We start from the raw sequence: 18,719 nt of genomic DNA, 5'->3' as shown, positions 1-18,719 counted from the left end.
TGCTTAACAAATACAGTTGGATTGCAATCATACTTGTCAACCTTGAGACCTCTGAATTAGGGAGATATTCAAAAGTACCAGCGAGTATTATTTATGCACACACACACGCACGCACGCACGCACGCACGCACACACACACACACACACACACACACACACACACACACACACACACACACACACACACACACACACACACACACACGTGCCTGTACAGCCAGGAACATTCCCATGAGCAGCCCTCAGGTCTCACTTGGACCACTAAGGGGGAGAAAAAAGGCATTTGTTAATCTTATAAATACAACCCCTCCCTCCTTCGTCCTCTCTTTCCCTTCTTTGAGCCGGACGCAGCTCTTCCCAGACCAGCCGGCGAGGACTCACATGAGCGCTAAAGCTGCGGCTATGCAGTGAGGTGAGGGCCGAGGACCAATGCAAGAACCGGCTGCATAGAAATTCCGTCCATCCCCTGGCCGCCCTAAGAAAAATTCTTCCTGTCTACCGCGTTGTAGCCCCCTTTTCCTTCCAAACATGACTCTATTGTCCGAGGACCAGTCCGCGAGGCCCCAGCCTTGCCGAATCCCGGAGCCCACCAAGCACAGCGGCACAACTTTGCACTCGGATTCAACAGACTACACTAGTTCCAAGGATGACTTAATGGATAGCGTCGAGAACGCCGTCTTCGGGGCCGTGGAGCCCCCCAGGCGCTCGCGGGGACGCCTCGTCCTCCACAGCTCGATCATGTTCGGAAGGGAATTCTGCTACGCCGTGGAGGCCGCCTTCGCTACGCCCGTGCTGCTGAGTGTCGGCCTGCCCAGCAGCTTGTACAGCCTTGTGTGGCTGATAAGTCCCATCCTGGGCTTCCTGCTCCAGCCTATCATCGGATCGGCCAGCGACTACTGCCGCTCGCCGTGGGGGCGGCGGAGGCCTTACATCCTGACTCTGGGCATACTTATGCTGGTTGGGTTCACCCTGTTCCTTAACGGAGATCTTGCCATCTCAGGTTAGACCACAGCTTCTCAATTATTATTCCAACCTGACCCCCTTGAACTTAATTACTATTGAGAACTTGATAATATGTACTTACTTGTACAACACACTGTGTGAGTTACAGTGGGGCAAAAAAGTATTTAGTTCTCCCACTTAAAATGATGACAGAGGTCTGTAATTTTCATCATAGGTACACTTCAACTGTGAGAGACAGAATGTGAAAAAAAAATCCAGGAATTCACATTGTACGAATTTTTAATAATTTATTTGTAAAATATGGTGGAAAATAGGTATTTGTTCAACCATTCAAATCTCTCACTGATGGAAGGAGGTTTTGGCTCAAAATCTCACGATACTTGGCCCCATTCATTCTTTCCTCAACACGGATCAATCGTCCTGTCCCCTTAGCAGAAAAACAGCCCCAAAGCATGATCTTTCCACCCCCATGCTTCACAGTAGGTCTGGTGTTCTTGGGATGCAACTCAGTATTCTTCTTCCTCCAGACACGACGAGTTGAGTTTATACCAAAATGGATACATGGATGATACAGCAGAGGATTGGGAGAATGTCATATAGTCAGATGAAACCAAAATAGAACTTTTTGGTATAAACTCAACTCGTCAGTGCTTGGTCCGTACGTTTCCAGTGAGGGTTGGACTCTGCCAAGGCTGCCCTTTGTCACCGATTCTGTTCATACTTTTTATGGACTGAATTTCGAGGCGCAGTCAGGGCGTTGAGGAGATCCGGTTTGTTGGCCGCGGCATTAGGTCTCTGCTTTTTGCAGATGATGTGGTCCTGATGGCTTCATCTGGCCAGGATCTTCAGCTCTCAATGGATTGGTTCACAACCGACTGTGAAGTGACTGGGATGAGAATCAGCACCTCCAAGTCCGAGTCCATGGTTCTCTCCCGGAAAAGGGTGGAGTACCATCTCCGGGTTGGGAAGGAGACCCTGCCCCAAGTGGAGGAGTTCAAGTACCTTGCAGTCTTATTTATGAGTGGTGGAAGAGTGGATTGTGAGATCGACAGGCGGATCAGTGCGGCGTCTTCAGTAATGCGGACGCTGTATCGAACTGTTGTGGTGAAGAAGGAGCTGAGCCGGAAGGCAACGCTCTCAATACCGGTCGATCCACGTTCCCATCCTCACCTATGGTCATGAGCTTTGGGTCATGACCGAAAAGACAAGATTACGGGTACAAGCGGCCAAAATGAGTTTCCTCCGCCGTGTGGCGGGGCTCTCCCTTAGAGATAGGGTGAGAAGCTCTGCCATCTGGGAGGAGCTCAAAGTAAAGCCGCTGCTCCTCCACATGGAGAGGAGCCAGATGAGGTGGTTCGGGCATCTGGTTAGGATGCCACCCGAACGCTTCCCTAGGGAGGTGTTTCGGGCACGTCCGACCGGTAGGAGGCCATTGGGAAGACCCAGGACACGTTGGGAAGACTATGTCTCCCGGCTGGCCTGGGAACTCCTCGGGATCCTCCTGGAGGAGCTGGACGAAGTGACTGGGGAGAAGGAAGTCTGGGCTTTTTTGCTTAGGTTGCTGCCCCCGTGACCCGACCTCAGATAAGCGGAGGAAAATGGATGGATGGTACTTTAAAGTGTCTTCTTTGAGAACATTCTGACAATTGGCTAGACTAGTGCTTTCATTGGATTGACCAAACACAGTCATGTGACTGCCAGGCTCTGATTGATTGATGAAATGGAGTCCAATGTCAATTTGCAAGCCTTAATCAATAGATTAAAACTAATTGTAATGATCGGAATGAAACTCAACGCAACCGAGTAAAAGCAGCGTTTCTTCTTCACAAAAATAAAACGTACGTTGCAATAAAAACTCCTCAGACAAGTATAATTTATCTAAAAAGTTACTTGAGTAAACGTAACGGGATAAATGTAGCGCACTCTGAGTGCCTTTTCCTCACACACAGTTGTATTTGTAGCTGAATCTTAACTTTACCACATCACACAAAACAAGAAAAAAGCTTTGCCAGACTCGGGGCCACATCTCGTGAACCACCGCGAACAGTATCGTTGACTGGCATCAGGGAATAATGAGTTGATTCAAGACTAACAACAAACCACATGAGCGGGATCCTCGCCTGTTATTGCAGTCACAGCGCTTAGGACACTGCATTAGGTACACCTGCGGCATCCAACGCACCTCCTGGTACGCCTTTATTGACAAATACGACAAGAAGCCGCAAAGTTGTGTGACGAGGTGAGGGTGTACGTAAATATACTCATGTGCTGTAGAGCATGGGTGTCAAACTATGGCCCGCGGGCCAAATGTGGCCCGCCGTGTAATTTAATTTTGCCCTTGAGGCAATATTAATTTAGCATTAGAGCTGACCCACCGGTGTTATACAGTGTCGGTGCTGCTGTAACACCGCATTTACCGCTAATAATCATACTTGCCAACCCTCCTAATTTTCCCGGTAGACTCCCGAATTTCAGTGCCCCTCCCGAAAATCTCTCGGGGCAACCATTCTCCCGAATTTCTACCGATTTCCACCTGGACAACTATATTGGGGGCGTGCATTTACGGCACTGCCTTTAGCGTTCTCTACAACCTGTCATCACGTCCGCTTTTCCTCCACACTAACAGCGTGTCACATAATATGTGTGGCTTTTACACACACACAAACACACACAAGTGAATGCAAGGCATACTTGGTCAACAGCCATACAGGTCACACTGAGGGTGGCCGTATAAACAACTTTAGCACTGTGAACCCACACCAAACAAAAATAACAAACACATTACGGGTGAACATCCGCAACGTAACACAATAAAACAAATACCCAGGATCCCTTGCAGCACTAACTCTTCCGGGAAACTTCCAGCAAACTGACCAATAATTAACGTTTTATTCATGCATTTTCTCATGCTACTTCAAGGCTTGAATGTTTGGTTCATTCATTATTGTTATCTTATTTTCAAATGTATTATTAACCTGTGGAATTTTTTTTATATTTACCCCAGAAGATTGCAAATAGAAAAAAAGGCAATACATTTTTTATTAAAATTGTATTTAATTTGCCATTGATATTTTTTTTAATTATTATTATTATTATTATTTGAAACTGGATTTTGCATGTCACTAAAGTTATATAAGCCTTGCTTGTTAATTATTTAATGCAAAACTTGTTTGGGTCCCTATTAAAAGGTTAATTTGTTCAACCTTGGCCCGCGGCATTGTTCCGTTTAAAATTTTGGCCCACTCTGTATTTGAGTTTGACACCCCTGCTGTAGAGGACGGGGGAGTGGTTGAAAGCGTGCTACACAACAAAGCGGCACAGCTGGGTCCTCGTGTTTTGGCAGGAAACGCCACGAACGCGTTATACAAAAAACAATGTCGCCGTATGAAAGTGATTCATGGCTATTTCTGGCTGCAGGTTTGTAAGACCCTGATGGGGTGTCGTAGTGATAATGAGTCATTCTTGCTGTCCTTGTTTTGTGCAGGGTTGGAGCGCGCTGCAGGACATTGGCACCCGTTTGTAATCATCAATTATCGACACATTTTGATTTTCTAATCATATTCAAAGCAAATCCTCCATGTAAAGGTATTTTCCCTGGAAGCCTATTTAAGACGCCATTCAACCAGGCCTTACTGTCAGGCTTTCCCCTGACAGTTTGTTTGTGTTTTAGTTTTTTCCCTCTGCATTTGTCTTTGTTTCCTCTGTGTTTAGTATTTCCTGTTTTTAGTTCCTGTCAGCGCTCTTATTTTGTCGGTTTACTGTGTTTCTCCCTGTGCGCTTTTTTCCCTCAGCTGTGGCTGATTGGCACCTGGCCACACCCGTTGTCAATCAGCCCGCTTCCATTTGAGTCTGTTTTTGTCCTCCAGTCAGTGCTGGATTATTATATTGTCATGCCACATTTCGCTCTTGGGTCGTTGCTACCTGTCGTGTCTGGCATCGTTACAGCTACTACCTGTCGTGCTACATTTTGTCCTTGTCGTCGTAGCGGTAAGCTGTTCTTGTTAGCCATTAGCTGTTTCCAGTTTTTCTGTTTGCTACCCGCTAGCTTCCATGCTAAGTTCCTTTTTGTTTTCTAGCTCCCATGCTAGCTCTCTTAGTTTGTTATCTGCCCACGTGCGTGCTTTTTATTTGTACCCTTTGTTTGGTTTTGTCTTAGTATTTTAATTAAATCATGTTTACTTAAAAAAATGCCTGCCTCCTTCTCTGCACCTTGGGGTTCGTCAACAACAAACACTGACACTCACACGCATAACCACATTGGAAGGTGGCAGCGGAGGCACCCTGTTATTTATGCAAGGCTAATTTGGTTTAATGATCACTGCAGACTCTTAGTTGCCGTAATCATCCTGTGTGAGGGTTTGTGGATGTGTTGCACGTTTGTATGCTAATCTATGCCTCAAAGCTCCAATTTGCCTGCAAGCGTTGGCTGAATGTTCGGTCCTCTTGTAGTTTTGGTTTCGTGGCTTGTTTAGATTTGGGGTTTTCACAATGAGGCAAAGTCAACATTTCCTCAGATAAAATGATAATTGACAGTTGGTCTCACCTGCAAGCCAATAAATGTTTCTCAATTGTTTTAGAGCAGGGGTGTCAAACTCATTTTAGATCGGGGGCCACATGGAGAAAAATCTACTCCCAAGTGGGCCGGACTGGTAAAATCCCTGCACGATAACTTAAAAATAAAGACACCTTCAAATTGTTTTCTGTGTTTAAAAATAGAAGAAGCACATTCTGAAAATGTACAAATCATAGTGTTGTTGTTTTTTCACACTTACATGTTGCGGTTAACAGTGTCACACATGGACTTGGATTTGTTTTGCTTCTTCCACGCAAAGGATGATTGGCACGAGCCAGACGAGAGTGTAAGTACATATTTGTTTATTTAAACACTATAATAAAAAATAATCAAACTAAGGGCGCTCTCAAGGAGGTACAAAACTTGGCTACAAAAATACAAACAGGAACACAAAAACACTTACACGATGGCATGAATGAACTATGGACATAAACAAAAAGACTTAGCTCAAAAGCATTAAACTATGAACTATATACAACAACTTACATGACATGGATCTATGGACGAGGGCATGGAGGAGATGCAGCAAGGGTAGCGGGTGTGCGTGAAGGCATGAAGGCATGAAGGCAAACAAATGCAAAGTTCCCAGACTGATGGACAGAAAGAAAATCCTTAAATACTGGCTGTGGTAATTAGTAACGGGTGTCAGGGGCTGAGGATCGGGGCGTGACTAGGGGGACCAAGTGGAAACTAATGGGTTGGCATGGAAACAAACAAACCAGAAAGTGCAAAATGGAACAAGAGTCCAGAAAACAAAACAAAACATGATCAAACATGAAACCAGATTCTCAGGCATGACAAATAGCACCACCAAATCCCACCCACCTCAACCGAAGCAAGGAGGAAGAGTTAGGGATGCATGGGATTCTGGGTATTTCTTCTGTTGTGTTTATGTTGTGTTACAGTGCGGATGTTCCCCCGAAATGTGTTTGTCATTCTTGTCTGGTGTGGGTTCACAGTGTGGCGCACATTAGTGAGAGTGTTAAATTTGTTTATATCACAACCCTCAGTGTAACCTGTATGGCTGTTGAACAAGTATGCCTTGCAATCGTTTGCACGCCACTAGATGTGGCGGGCCGGCACTCAGATAGCATAGTATTAAAGCGGACGCGACGACATGGTTGAGAGGACGTTTAAGGCATTGCCAACACGGCACGCCCTCAATATTGTTGTCCGGGTGAAAATCTGAGAATGTTATCCTGGGGAGATTTCTAGAAGAGTCACTGAAATCTGGAAAACTTCCCCGAAAAATGGGGGGTGGTCGGCAAGTATGCAGCTGAGCCACGTCAGACTGATCAAGGGCCACATGCGGTTCCGGAGCCACAGGTTGCCGACACCTGATCTACAGAGATACAAAGAATTGCTATTGCAACATTCAGTAGACACATGTAGAAGAGCTGTTTCTTTCATTCAAAAATTTCAGGTTAATTTGTATACTTAGCAAACTCATGCCGGGGGCCGGATAAAACCTGTTTGCGGGCCTGATCTGGCCCGCGGGCCGTACGTTTCACACCCCTGTTTTAGGGCTTGATCTACAAAACCCAAAACCAGTGAAGTTGGCATGTTGTGTGAATGGTAAATAAAAAACAAACACAATGATTTGCACATAATTTTTAACTTATATTCAATTGAATAAACTGAAAAGACAAGATATTTAATGTTGGAACTTTTGGAAATGTTCAATGGGAAACTTTCTGGACTACAGGCAGGCCAGTCTAATACCCGCAATCTTTTACTAACAAGCCACGCTGTTGTAACACGTGGCTTGGCATTGTCTTGCTGAAATAAGCAAGGGCATCCATGAAAAAGATGTTGCTTGGATGTCCACAGTCTCGAAATTTTTTTAAAAATGTGGACTCGTCAGACCACAGAACACTTTTCCACTTTGCATCACTCTATCTTAGATGGGCCCAGAGAAGCCGGCGGCATTTCTGGATGTTGTTGATAAATGGCTTTTGCTTTGCATAGTAGAGCTTTAACTTGCACTTACAGTTGTAGCGACAAACTGTATTTAGTGACAGTGGTTTTTTTAAGTGTTCCTTACGTGGAGTGACTTCTCCAGATTCTCTGAACCTTTTGATGATATTATGGACCGTAGATGTTGAAATCCCTAAATTTCTTGCAATAGTCCTTTGAGAAACATTGTTCTTAAACTGTTTGACTATTTGCTCACGCAGTTGTGGACAAAGGAGTGTACCTCGCCCCATCCTTTCTTGTGAAAGACTGAGCATTTTTTGGGAAGCTGTTTTTATACCCAATCATGGCACCCACCTGTTCCCAATTATCCTGCACACCTGTGGGATGTTCCAAATAAGTGTTTGATAAGCTTTACTCAACTTTATCAGTATTTATTACCACCTTTCCCAACTTCTTTGTCACGTGTTGCTGCCATCAAATTCTAAAGTTAATGATTATTTGCAAAAAAAAAAAAGTTGATCAGTTTGAACATCAAATATGTTGTCTTTGTAGCATATTCAACTGAATATGGGTTGAAAATGTTTTGCAAATCATTGTATTCCGTTAATATTTACATCTAACAACATTTCCCAACTCACATGGAAACAGGGTTTGTAGATGAGCTTGGGCCCAGCGAAGCCGGCAGTGTTTCTGGATGTTGTTGATAAATGGCTTTGGCTTTGCATAGTAGAGTTTTAACTTGCACTTACAGATATAGCGATAGTAGTTTTCTGAAGCATTCCTTGTGGTGATATCCTTTACACACTGATTTCGGTTTTTGCTGCATTACCGGCTGAGGGATCAAAGTTCTCGAGCATTCAAGGTTTATTACGCTTACGTGGAGTGATTTCTCCAGATTCTCTGAACCTGTTGATGATATTACGGACCATAGATGGTGAAATCCTTAAATTCCTTGCAATATCTGGTTGAGAAATGTTGTTCTTAAACTGTTGGACAATTTGCTCACGCATTTTTTCACGACGTGGTGACCCTCACCCCATCTTTGTTGGTGAATGACTGAGCATTTCATGGAAGGTAATGTTATACCCAATCATGGCACCCGCCTGTTCCCAATTAGCCTGTTCACCTGTTGGATGTTCCAAATAAGTGTTTGATGAGCATTCCTCAACTTTCTCATTTTTTTTGCCACTTGTGCCAGCTTTTTTGAAACATGTTGAAGGCATCAAATTCCGTTTCTCAGTTCGAATGTTAAGTATCTTGTCTTTGCAGTCTATTCAATTGAATATAAGTTGAAAACAATTTGCAAATCATTGTATTCTGTTTTCATTTACAAATTACACAAGGTGCCAACTCCACTTGTTTTGGGTTTTGTACTAAGATACAAATACCATACACTAGACCACATGTACCAACTATTAAAATGCTTGTACTATTAGTGGACGAGTTGTGTGTGATCTCCTAAGACTGTAGCTATGTCTCTATTCGGGGGCTACATTCTTCCAAGGTGACAGATTGTTTGGTAAACGTATAGCATGTTCTATATGTTATAGTTATTTGAATGACTCTTACCATAATATGTTAGGTTAACATACCTGGCACCCTCTCAGTTGGTTATTTATGCCTCATATAACGTACACTTATTCAGCCTGTTGTTCACTATTCTTTATTTTAAATCGGCTTTCAAATGTCTATTCTTGGTGTTGGGTTTTATCAAATAAATTTCTCCCAAAAATGCGACTTATACTCCAGTGCGACGTATATATGTTTTTTTTCCTTCTTTATTATGCATTTTCGGCAGGTGCGACTTATACTCCGCAGCGACTTATACTCCGAAAAATGCGGCTACACAAAGGATCTCGGCAGAGGAAAGGCTGCGAAGTGTATCGGATGAGACTTTTCTACTAACGGGAGAAAAGGACACATTTGATTTGAAAGACACTTAGAACTTTTTTGAATAGGGACAGCGTTCACACACCGCGATGATGTCAGCATTTCACAAATGTGCACTGCAAAGGATGCAGACCTTGAATGGGACACAGCTTGTGTGTGCAATTGAAAAGTGGTGCAGGCCGCTTCATTTAAATGAGGTTTTTGCATGTACTACTGGCATTATGTGCTCCCCACATTCATTTTGTTGAACTATAATATGTAACACAGAAACTATTTTCAGCACATTGACGGTGTGCTCTGCAGGGACCATCATGTGTCTGGAATGATCCAAATGCAATAAAATGTATATTGTTTCTTATAGGAATGTTGTTATATATATATATATATATATAGATATATATTTATGTCTTATATGTATGTGTGGGAAAAATCACAAGACTACTTCATCTCTACAGAACTGTTTCAAGAGGGGTTCCCTCAATCGTCAGGAATTTTTTATTTTATTATTATTTTTTTCAACCAAAATATCCTGACAATTGAGGGAACCCCTCATGAAACAGTTCTGTAGAGATGAAGTAGTCTTGTGATTTTTCCCACACATACATACATACATACATATATATATATATATATATATATAAACATACATATTGTTTCTTATGGGAAATTATAAGTTTGGACACACCTTCTCATTCAATGTGTTTTTCTTTATTTTCATGACTATTTACATTGTAGATTGTCACTGAAGGCATCTAAACTATGAATGAACACATGAACACATGTGGAGTTATGTACTTAATAAAAAAAAAAAGGTGAAATAACTGAAAAACATGTTTTACATTCTAGTTTCTGCAAAAAAGCCACCCTTTGCTCTGATTACTGCTTTGCAGATTTTTTGCCAATTTTTGCTTGCAACTTAAAGCTCAACAATCAGCCAAGAGACTGTGCTTATCTCAAAACACTCTTAATTGGAGGTCATCTTAAGTTGACATACCACTGTGTTGGATTTATAATCAATGGTTCTGCGGCTTATCAATGTTGGAGTCTATTTGACCCGGGCATATAATGATTTTTGTCTGCCTGTATGTTTTACAGCGCTGGTCAGCAACAGGTCGCTGAGGTCCACGTGGGCCATTGTGGTGGTGATGGCCGGCGTGGTTCTGTTCGACTTTTCCGCCGACTTCATCGAGGGACCCATTAAGGCCTACCTGTTCGACGTGTGCTCCTACCAAGACAAGGAACGAGGGCTGTACTACCACGCTCTGCTCACAGGTCATTCTTCCTGTTTTATCTATTTATACAGTCATTACTTTTTTTGTTCTTTGATGAGGCTTCGCTCGTCCAACTTTTTTAATGGTAGGCTTTCTGCAAACACACACACACACACACACACAGACACGCACACACATTCTTTTTCACATTGCATAATGAGTGGGAGTGGAAGGCAATTTTCAACCTCCACTGTGTTTAGCTGTTTGGTGGGTCAAACAAGGCGCGATAATGATTGTGTGCAAGGATCTTTATTTTTCTTCAAGCGTGCTTTCGCTCTGTTTCGGCAGTTAATGAGTGGTGGGGCCTTGACAGGTATGATAATGCATTGTTTACCTGCAAGTACTCCGGCTTCCTCCCACTTCCAAAGACTTGCACCTGGGGATAGGTTGATTGGCAACACTAAATGGTCCCTAGTGTGTGAATGTGAGTGTGAATGTTGTCTGTCAATCTGTGTTGGCCCTGCGATGAGGTAGTGACTTGTCCTGGGTGTACACCGCCTTCCGCCCGATTGTAGCTGAGATAGGCTCCAGCGCCCCCCGCAACCCATAAAAAGGGACAAGCGGTAGAAAATGGATGGATGGTGACAATTAAAGAGGGCGTCAAGCTCACACCTATCCTTTGGGGCGTTTTGATAACTGTGCCATGAATTTTGCCGCCTTGCTGTACTTTTCGCCCACTCAAAATGCTCCGTAAAAAGTATCAATCCAATCATGGCCAATTTTATTGGTTTATGATCTGGTAATCAGCGCGCAAGGCCTTGAGTACGCAAGGGGGCCTCGATCTTCCTACAAAAAATGAATATGTGCAAAAAAATCCAGCTCTGCAATGGACTCTATCCCCATACTTATCAAATACCCCTGTTGAGTTATCTCAAGGATTGTCCGTTGGTGGAGTTCCCAGACATATCGAACTATATTGTGCTCCAGACGTCGTTCCACATGACAATACAGATGAAAACTCGGAAAAGCATGGAGGACTACAACTTATTTGTACGTCACTGGGTCGAGGAAATTTTTCCAGATAAATATGCATTGTGTTTTCTTCGGTAAGGTCATATTTCAAGATTCATCTTTGTGTCTTGCGAGGTCGCCTCCATGTAAACCAGAGGTCTCAAACTCACATTACCTGGGGGCCACCGGACGCAGTCTGGTTGAGGCTGGGCTGCAAGAAAAGATTTCTTGAAACAAAAGTTGCATACTCCTCAGCATGTCTAGTTGTATGATGACGTTTCAAATTGTATTCCTTGTGTACCGCAACTTTCTCTGTGCAAATAAGACACATCGGGGTGCCTGTGCTCAACAAAGAAATATTGCATCTCCCACTTTTCATGGAATTGTCTTTGCTCATCACTAACCTTTCTCTTTACTGCAGGCTTTGAGAAAGACATGTTTGGGGTTGTGGAATATATTTGTATTCAGCCCACGCACGGACAATAATGTTATTTCTGCAATGTGTGTCGTTACGCTTTTCCTCCCTACAGCAACACGGCGGTCGGTGGATAATAGCCAGAAAGTACCGGGATAGCGAGCGCTAAAAAGTGACGGCTCCCGGAGTGTTATCCGGCGTCATATAGAAATATATGTAGTGTTCATTGTGTGAGGCAATGCAAATTAAACAATAAAAAAAACAAATAACGGTTTAAATTGGTCCAGGTTATCGGGGACAGTTATTACGGACGGACAGATGTCGCGGTGTGACTGCAGCCAGGCATGTAAGAAAACCCTCATCTTTATGGCAACATCTCTGTCGCTTTCACTCATTTGCCACTTTTCCACTAATGCAGGGGTAGGCAACTCAGAACGTTAAAAGAGCCATTTTGGACCCAAATAACACAACGCTGGCAAGCGCCATTCATATAAAACTCGCGGGGCGCACTAACATTAAACTTTCAAATTAAAGTGAGGGCCGCAAAATAACGTCTCATGGGCCGGAATTGGCCCGCTGACCGCGGGCCGCACTAACATTAAACTTTCAAATTAAGGTGAGGGCCACAAAATAACGTCTCATGGGCCGGAATTGGCCCGCTGACAACGTGTCTGAGAGCCCTGATGTAAACAAACGACTACTTGCACCTGACAACTGACACCCGTAAGTGCATATCCATTTAACAAACTAACAATTACTGAATCATCACCATATTTGATGTTTGTCTTGTTGTCATATGTACCGTATTTTTCTGACTATAAGTCGCAGGTTTTTTCATAGTTTGGCCGGGGGTGGGACTTATACTCAGGAGCGACTTATGTGTGAAATTATTAACACATTACCGTAAAATATCAAATCATATTATTTAGCTCATTCACGTAAGAGACTAGACGTATAAGATTTCATGGGATTTTGCAATTAGGAGTGACAGATTGTTTGGTAAACGTATAGCATGTTCTGTATGTCATAGTTATTTGAATGACTCTTACCATAATATGTTAGGTTAACATACCAGGCACCTTCTCAGTTGGTTATTGATGCCTCATATACGGTACATTAATTCAGCCTGTTGTTCACTATTCTTTATTTATTTTAAATTGCCTTTCAAATGTCTATTCTTGGTATTGGGTTTTATCAAATAAATTTCACCAAAAATTGCGACTTATACTCCAGTGCAACTTATATATGTTTTTTTCCTTCTTTATTATGCATTTCGGCAGGTGCGACTTATACTCCGGAGCAATTTATACTCAGAAAAATACGGTGCTCCGACACATTAGTGTACAAAATAAACAAGAGTGGACAGGTAGAAGTACCTTTCCTGACAAAGTATCATTGACCCTGATTTTCATGTTTCGGTTTGTTTAAATTAAAAAAAAAAAAAGATAATAATATCAAGATAGTACTTCAATGGGAAATACCAAATATGTAAACTATATTAAAACTATATCAAACAAACCTTTAACAAAGAGGTCACTGCAAACTTGTGCGTTCTTTGTCATGATCTGTGGTCTGGATTATGTTTTTGTTATTTTCTGTTAGTTTTAAGACTCCATTAGTTCTTGTTTTTGTGCACCCCTGTTTGTTTTGGTCTCCATGGCGACTTATTATTTTCACCTGCCTCTGATGTTTGGACCGCACACCTGTTTCTAATCAAGAGACTATTTAAACCGCCTTTCCCAGTCAGTCGGCCTGGCGTCATTACTAGTAATTTCATGCAATACCATAGTTCAGTGGTTCTCAACATTTTTTCAGCGATGTACCCCCTGTGAACATGTTTTTAATTCAAGTACCCCCTAATCAGAGCAAAGCATTTTTGGTTGAAAAAAAGAGATAAAGAAGTAAAATACAGCACTATGTCATCAGTTTCTGATTTATTAAATTGTATAACAGTGCAAAATATTGCTCATTTGTAGTGGTCTTTCTTGAACTATTTGGAAAAAAAGATATACAAATAACTAAAAACTTGTTGAAAAATAAACAAGTGATTCAATTATAAATAAAGATTTCTACACATAGAAGTAATCATCAACTTAAAGTTCCCTCTTTGGGGATTGTAATAGAGATCCATCTGGATTCATGAACTTAATTCTAAACATTTCTCCACAAAAAAAGAAATCTTTAACATCAATATTTATGTCCACAAAAAAATCCAGCTGTCAACAATGAATACTGCATTGTTGTATTTTTTTTCACAGTTTATGAACTTACGTTCATATTTTGTTGAAGTATTATTCAATAAATAAATTTATGAAGTATTTTTGAATTGTTGCTATTTTTAGAATATTCTAAAAAAATCTCACGTACCCCTTGGCATACCTAAGTACCCCCAGGGGTACGCGTACCCCCATTTGAGAACCACTGCCATAGTTCATGCTGTTTGTTCGATTCATGCCTTGCCAAGTAAGTCTAAGTTATTTCATGCCACAGTTTCATGAGGTTCATGTCTATGGTTTCATGTCCTAAGTTTTTTGCCTTAGCTTCCGCGTGCGACAGGCAATCTTGCTTTCGGGTTGGTTCCCGTTTTTGTACCTTTTTGTATTTCGATTAATAAATATGTTCCTACCTCCTGACCTTGTCCGGAGAAATCCGTTTGCATCCCGGGAGAACAATCTTCGCAGTAAGCTGCGACCCCCCCAGGTCATGACATTCTTCATACAAATACATCTACTAAAATAATAAATTCCTGTTGCATGAAAAAACATATTGCCCTTTGTTTATTACTCTAATTTGTTAGTCACTATTATCGTTCGCCCGGAAAAGGGTGGAATGCCATCTTCGGGTTGGGGAGGAGACCCTGCCCCAAGTGGAGTAGTTCAAGTACCTAGGAGTCTTCTTCACCAGTGCGGCGTCTTCAGTAATGCGGACATTGCACCGATCCGTTGTGGTGACGAAGGGGCTGAGCCGGAAGGCAAAGCTCTCAATTTACCGGTCGATCTACGTTCCCATCCTCACCTATGGTCATGAGCTTTGGGTTATGACCGAAAGGATAAGATCACGGGTACAAGCGGCCGAAATGAGTTTCCTCCGCCGTGTGGCGGGGCTCTCCCTTAGAGATAGGATGAGAAGCTCTGTCATCCGGGAGGAGCTCAAAGTAAAGCCGCTGCTCCTCCACATCAAGACGAGTCAGATGAGGTGGTTCGGGCATCTGGTCAGGATGCCACCCAAACGCTTCCCTAGGGAGGTGTTTAGGGCACGTCCAACTGGTTGGAGGCTACGGGGAAGACCCAGGACACGTTGGGAAGACTATGTCTCCCGGCTGGCCTGGGGCTTCCCTGCTTAGGCTGCTGCCCCCGCGGCCCGACCTCGGATAAGCGGAAGAAGATGGATGGATGGATGGATGGATGGCATTATCTTCAAAATAGTATGACTGTTGTTGTTGTTCCCTAACAAACACTTTCCCTCCCCCAGCAACTGTTTGTGTCACAACTGCTTATCTCTAGGTTGTTAATGGGTGTGAGTGACTGGAAGAAAAGCTCTGACTTGCTTAAACCCTGAATATGACACAATCCTTTTTCAAGGTGAAAAATGCAGTCAAATAATTGGATCAATACAGGAACATTTTCCATTTTCCAAATGATGATACTTCATTGACCATATTTGACAACTGTACATCAGCAAACTATACTGTAGTACTGGGCCCCGTAGCCCCAATAAAGCATGCTGAAAAGGCCTGATTGTAAGTTTTTCTTTTCCTCCCCTTTACAATGAAAAAACACCTTTTTATCAAGTATATTGCACAACACAACAGCATCAGAGCCAATGTTGTAAAACAGCTAAAGATCAAACTGCAGAGGCACCATGAACACTGCCGAGGTGTTCATTGTAACAAAATAGGTTTCTCGCCATTAACTGAGGACACTTGGCACCCCTGCTTTCCAGGAAACGAAATGAGACTATTTGGCTTCTCCTTTTTCCAACAAATAATTTCAAGCTTCATTTTCTTTCCGAGAAAAGGACAAGGACCTTTTATAATGCTACATTTAATTTGTGTGCACCCTTCTGGAAACCAAAGGTAAGGTCTTTGGAGGTTCAACTGGGACAAAACTAAAAAAATAAATAATTATTTAAATAATTACTTAATTGTTTATTAAATAATTGTAATTGTAATCAAATACACACGTGTTACTAAATATGTCACAGATTTATTTAATGTAATAGTACAGTTGCTGTAAAAATAAAATTATTGGGTTTCATTATTTCAATATTTAATTACTTTTTAAATATTGTATTATTTAATAATTGTTGATTTTATGATTTAATTATTTAATTAATTAATTCATGATTCAAATAATGATTTAATGATTTATTTGATGTATCATGGACCTGAGTGTCAGCCCCTCATTAATGTATTTTATCCGTCAAGCTCCGCTTGTACTTTGACAGCACACTTTGACAAATAAAATAAATTCATTAACTCAGGACGGTGAAAGAGGGGTTAGTGCGTCTGCATCACAATACGAAGGTCCTGGGTTCGATCCTGCGCTCTGGATCTTTCTGTGTGGAGTTTGCATGTTCTCCCCGTGAATGCGTGGGTTCCCTCCGGGTACTCCGGCTTCCTCCCACTTCCAAAGACATGCACCTGGTGATAGGTTGATTGGTAACACTAAATGGTCCCTAGTGTGTGAATGTGAGTGTGAATTTTGTCTGTCTATCTGTGTTGGCCCTGTGATGAGATGACGACTTGTCCAGGGTGTACAGCGCCTTCCGCCCGATTGTAGCTGAGATAGGCTCTGCAACCCTCCGAAAGGGATTAGTGGTAGGAATGGATGGAAGCTCCGCCGTTAAAGTCAGTGGGCGGGGCTAACAGGAATGTAGTTCAATGATTGCTTTAGTCTGAAGCCTGGAACTTTGGAAGTCTTTCAATACATGGCGGCTAAAGAGGATATACTTTTTCTGGAGTTGGTGGTCAATATTTTAGACCTATGTGTAAGCAAGATGTGCTAACTCAAAGCGTGTAGCGGTTAAACTAAATTAATTTGTTGAAGTTGTCGGAGTTATTTCCGGACTTTCAGACCAATGTAGCGACCGGCATTTCATCAAATTTAAAGGCCTACTGAAATTTGATTTTCTTACTCAGACCGGGATAGCAGGTCCATTCTATGTGTCATACTTGATCATTTCGCGATATTGCCATATTTTTGCTGAAAGGATTTAGTAGAGAACATCGACGATAAAGCTCGCAACTTTTGGTAGCTAATGAAAAAAGCCTTGCCTCTACCGGAAGTAGCAGACGTTAGCGCGTGACGTCACGGCTTGTGGAGCTCCTCACATCCTCACATTGTTTACAATCATGGCCACCAGCAGCAAGAGCGATTCAGACCGAGAAAGCGACGATTTCCCCATTAATTTGAGCGAGGATGAAAGATTTGTGGATGAGGAAAGTGAGAGTGAAGGACTAGAAAAAAAAAAAAAAAACGAGGGCAGTGGATGTTACGTTTTGGTGGGCGCATTGCGTTGCGCGGAGGTGTCGGCTCCAAGATGCCAAAGACGGGAGCAAGCAGGAGTGAAGGTAGGAACTAGAGGAACTAGATTTAATAATTAAACACAACAAAACACTTGACAAAGGAAAAGAAAAGGTGTGCCACCGCACGGAAAGCTAAATGCTACTTGTAGCAAGGGTAGTGTTCAAAATTCAGTAAGCAGCGCGAGCCGAGCGCGCGGAAAGCTAAGCTAAAACTTAGCATAGTGAAAACAATGAGGAATAACAATCATAACTTGTTGCGTGAGCAAACGAAACAGCCAGGCAGAACTAAGGTAGTAGATGGGCTTAAATACAAAGAACATAATTACAAACAGGTGTGTGACCGGAGTGCGTGCGGGAGGCGTAATTAGGTAGCCATGATGATGAAAGTAAACAAGGAAGTGCGCTAGCAAAGGGATCGGCAGAGTCCATAACATGATCAAAACATAATAGAAAAATACAAAAAGGGACTAAACATACTAGAGATGTGTGATCCGGAAGCCGGATCACAACAGTGGGAGCGATTCAGATGTTATTAGACACATTTACTAGGATAATTCTGGAAAATCCCTTATCTTCTTATTGTGTTACTAGTGTTTTAGTGAAATTATATAGTCATACCTGAAAGTCGGAGGGGTGTGGCCACGGGTGTGGTGACCGCCAGTGTCTCCAAGGGAAGCCACGTTTCTCGACGAGGCAAGGCAGCCAGGCTGAGATTTTTCCTTTTTTTCCCCTCCACGGAGTAAGCATCCGACGGTCGGTGGCGGCCGATTGGAGGAGGCAAGAGAGTCCACAACTGCAGGAGGAACGATGCAAACTCTCCACTCATGTCTACGCTAAGAGCCGAATGTAAACAAGGAAACACCGGCTGTGTTTGTGTTGCTAAAGGCGGCCGCAATTCATCGCTTCCCACGTACATATTTCTTCTTTGAAGTCTCCATTATTAATTGAACAAATTGCAAAAGATTCAGCAACACAGATGTCCAGAATACTGTGTAATTATGCGATTAAAGCAGACCACTTATAGCTGTGATCGGTGCTGGATCAAAATGTCTGCTACAACCCGAGACATCAAACGCACGCGTCATCATACGCGTCATTATACCGCGACGTTTTCAACAGGATACTTTGCGCGAAATTTAAAATTGCAATTTAGTAAACTAACCTGGCCGCATTGGCATGTGTTGCAATGTTAATATTTCATTATTGATATGT

At 42.5% G+C, this 18,719-nt stretch overlaps 1 protein-coding gene across 1 annotated transcript in view; it reads left to right on the top strand.

Annotated features, from left to right (window-relative positions):
- The first annotated feature begins 230 nt into the window (after positions 1-230).
- slc45a2 (solute carrier family 45 member 2) overlaps positions 231-18,719 on the top strand; it is a 101,990-nt gene continuing 83,501 nt past the window's right edge. The window contains exons 1-2 of the mRNA XM_061876586.1: positions 231-1,000; positions 10,439-10,615. Of these exons, the coding sequence (XP_061732570.1) occupies positions 529-1,000; positions 10,439-10,615 (649 nt within the window). The 5' untranslated portion in view covers positions 231-528. The remainder of the gene's footprint in view (positions 1,001-10,438; positions 10,616-18,719) is intronic.

Source organism: Nerophis ophidion, linkage group LG17, assembly GCF_033978795.1.
Source record: "Nerophis ophidion isolate RoL-2023_Sa linkage group LG17, RoL_Noph_v1.0, whole genome shotgun sequence".
Lineage (NCBI taxonomy): Eukaryota > Metazoa > Chordata > Actinopteri > Syngnathiformes > Syngnathidae > Nerophis > Nerophis ophidion.
The sequence above is the reverse complement of the archived record's forward strand: the minus strand, read 5'-3'. Positions and strand labels throughout refer to the sequence as shown.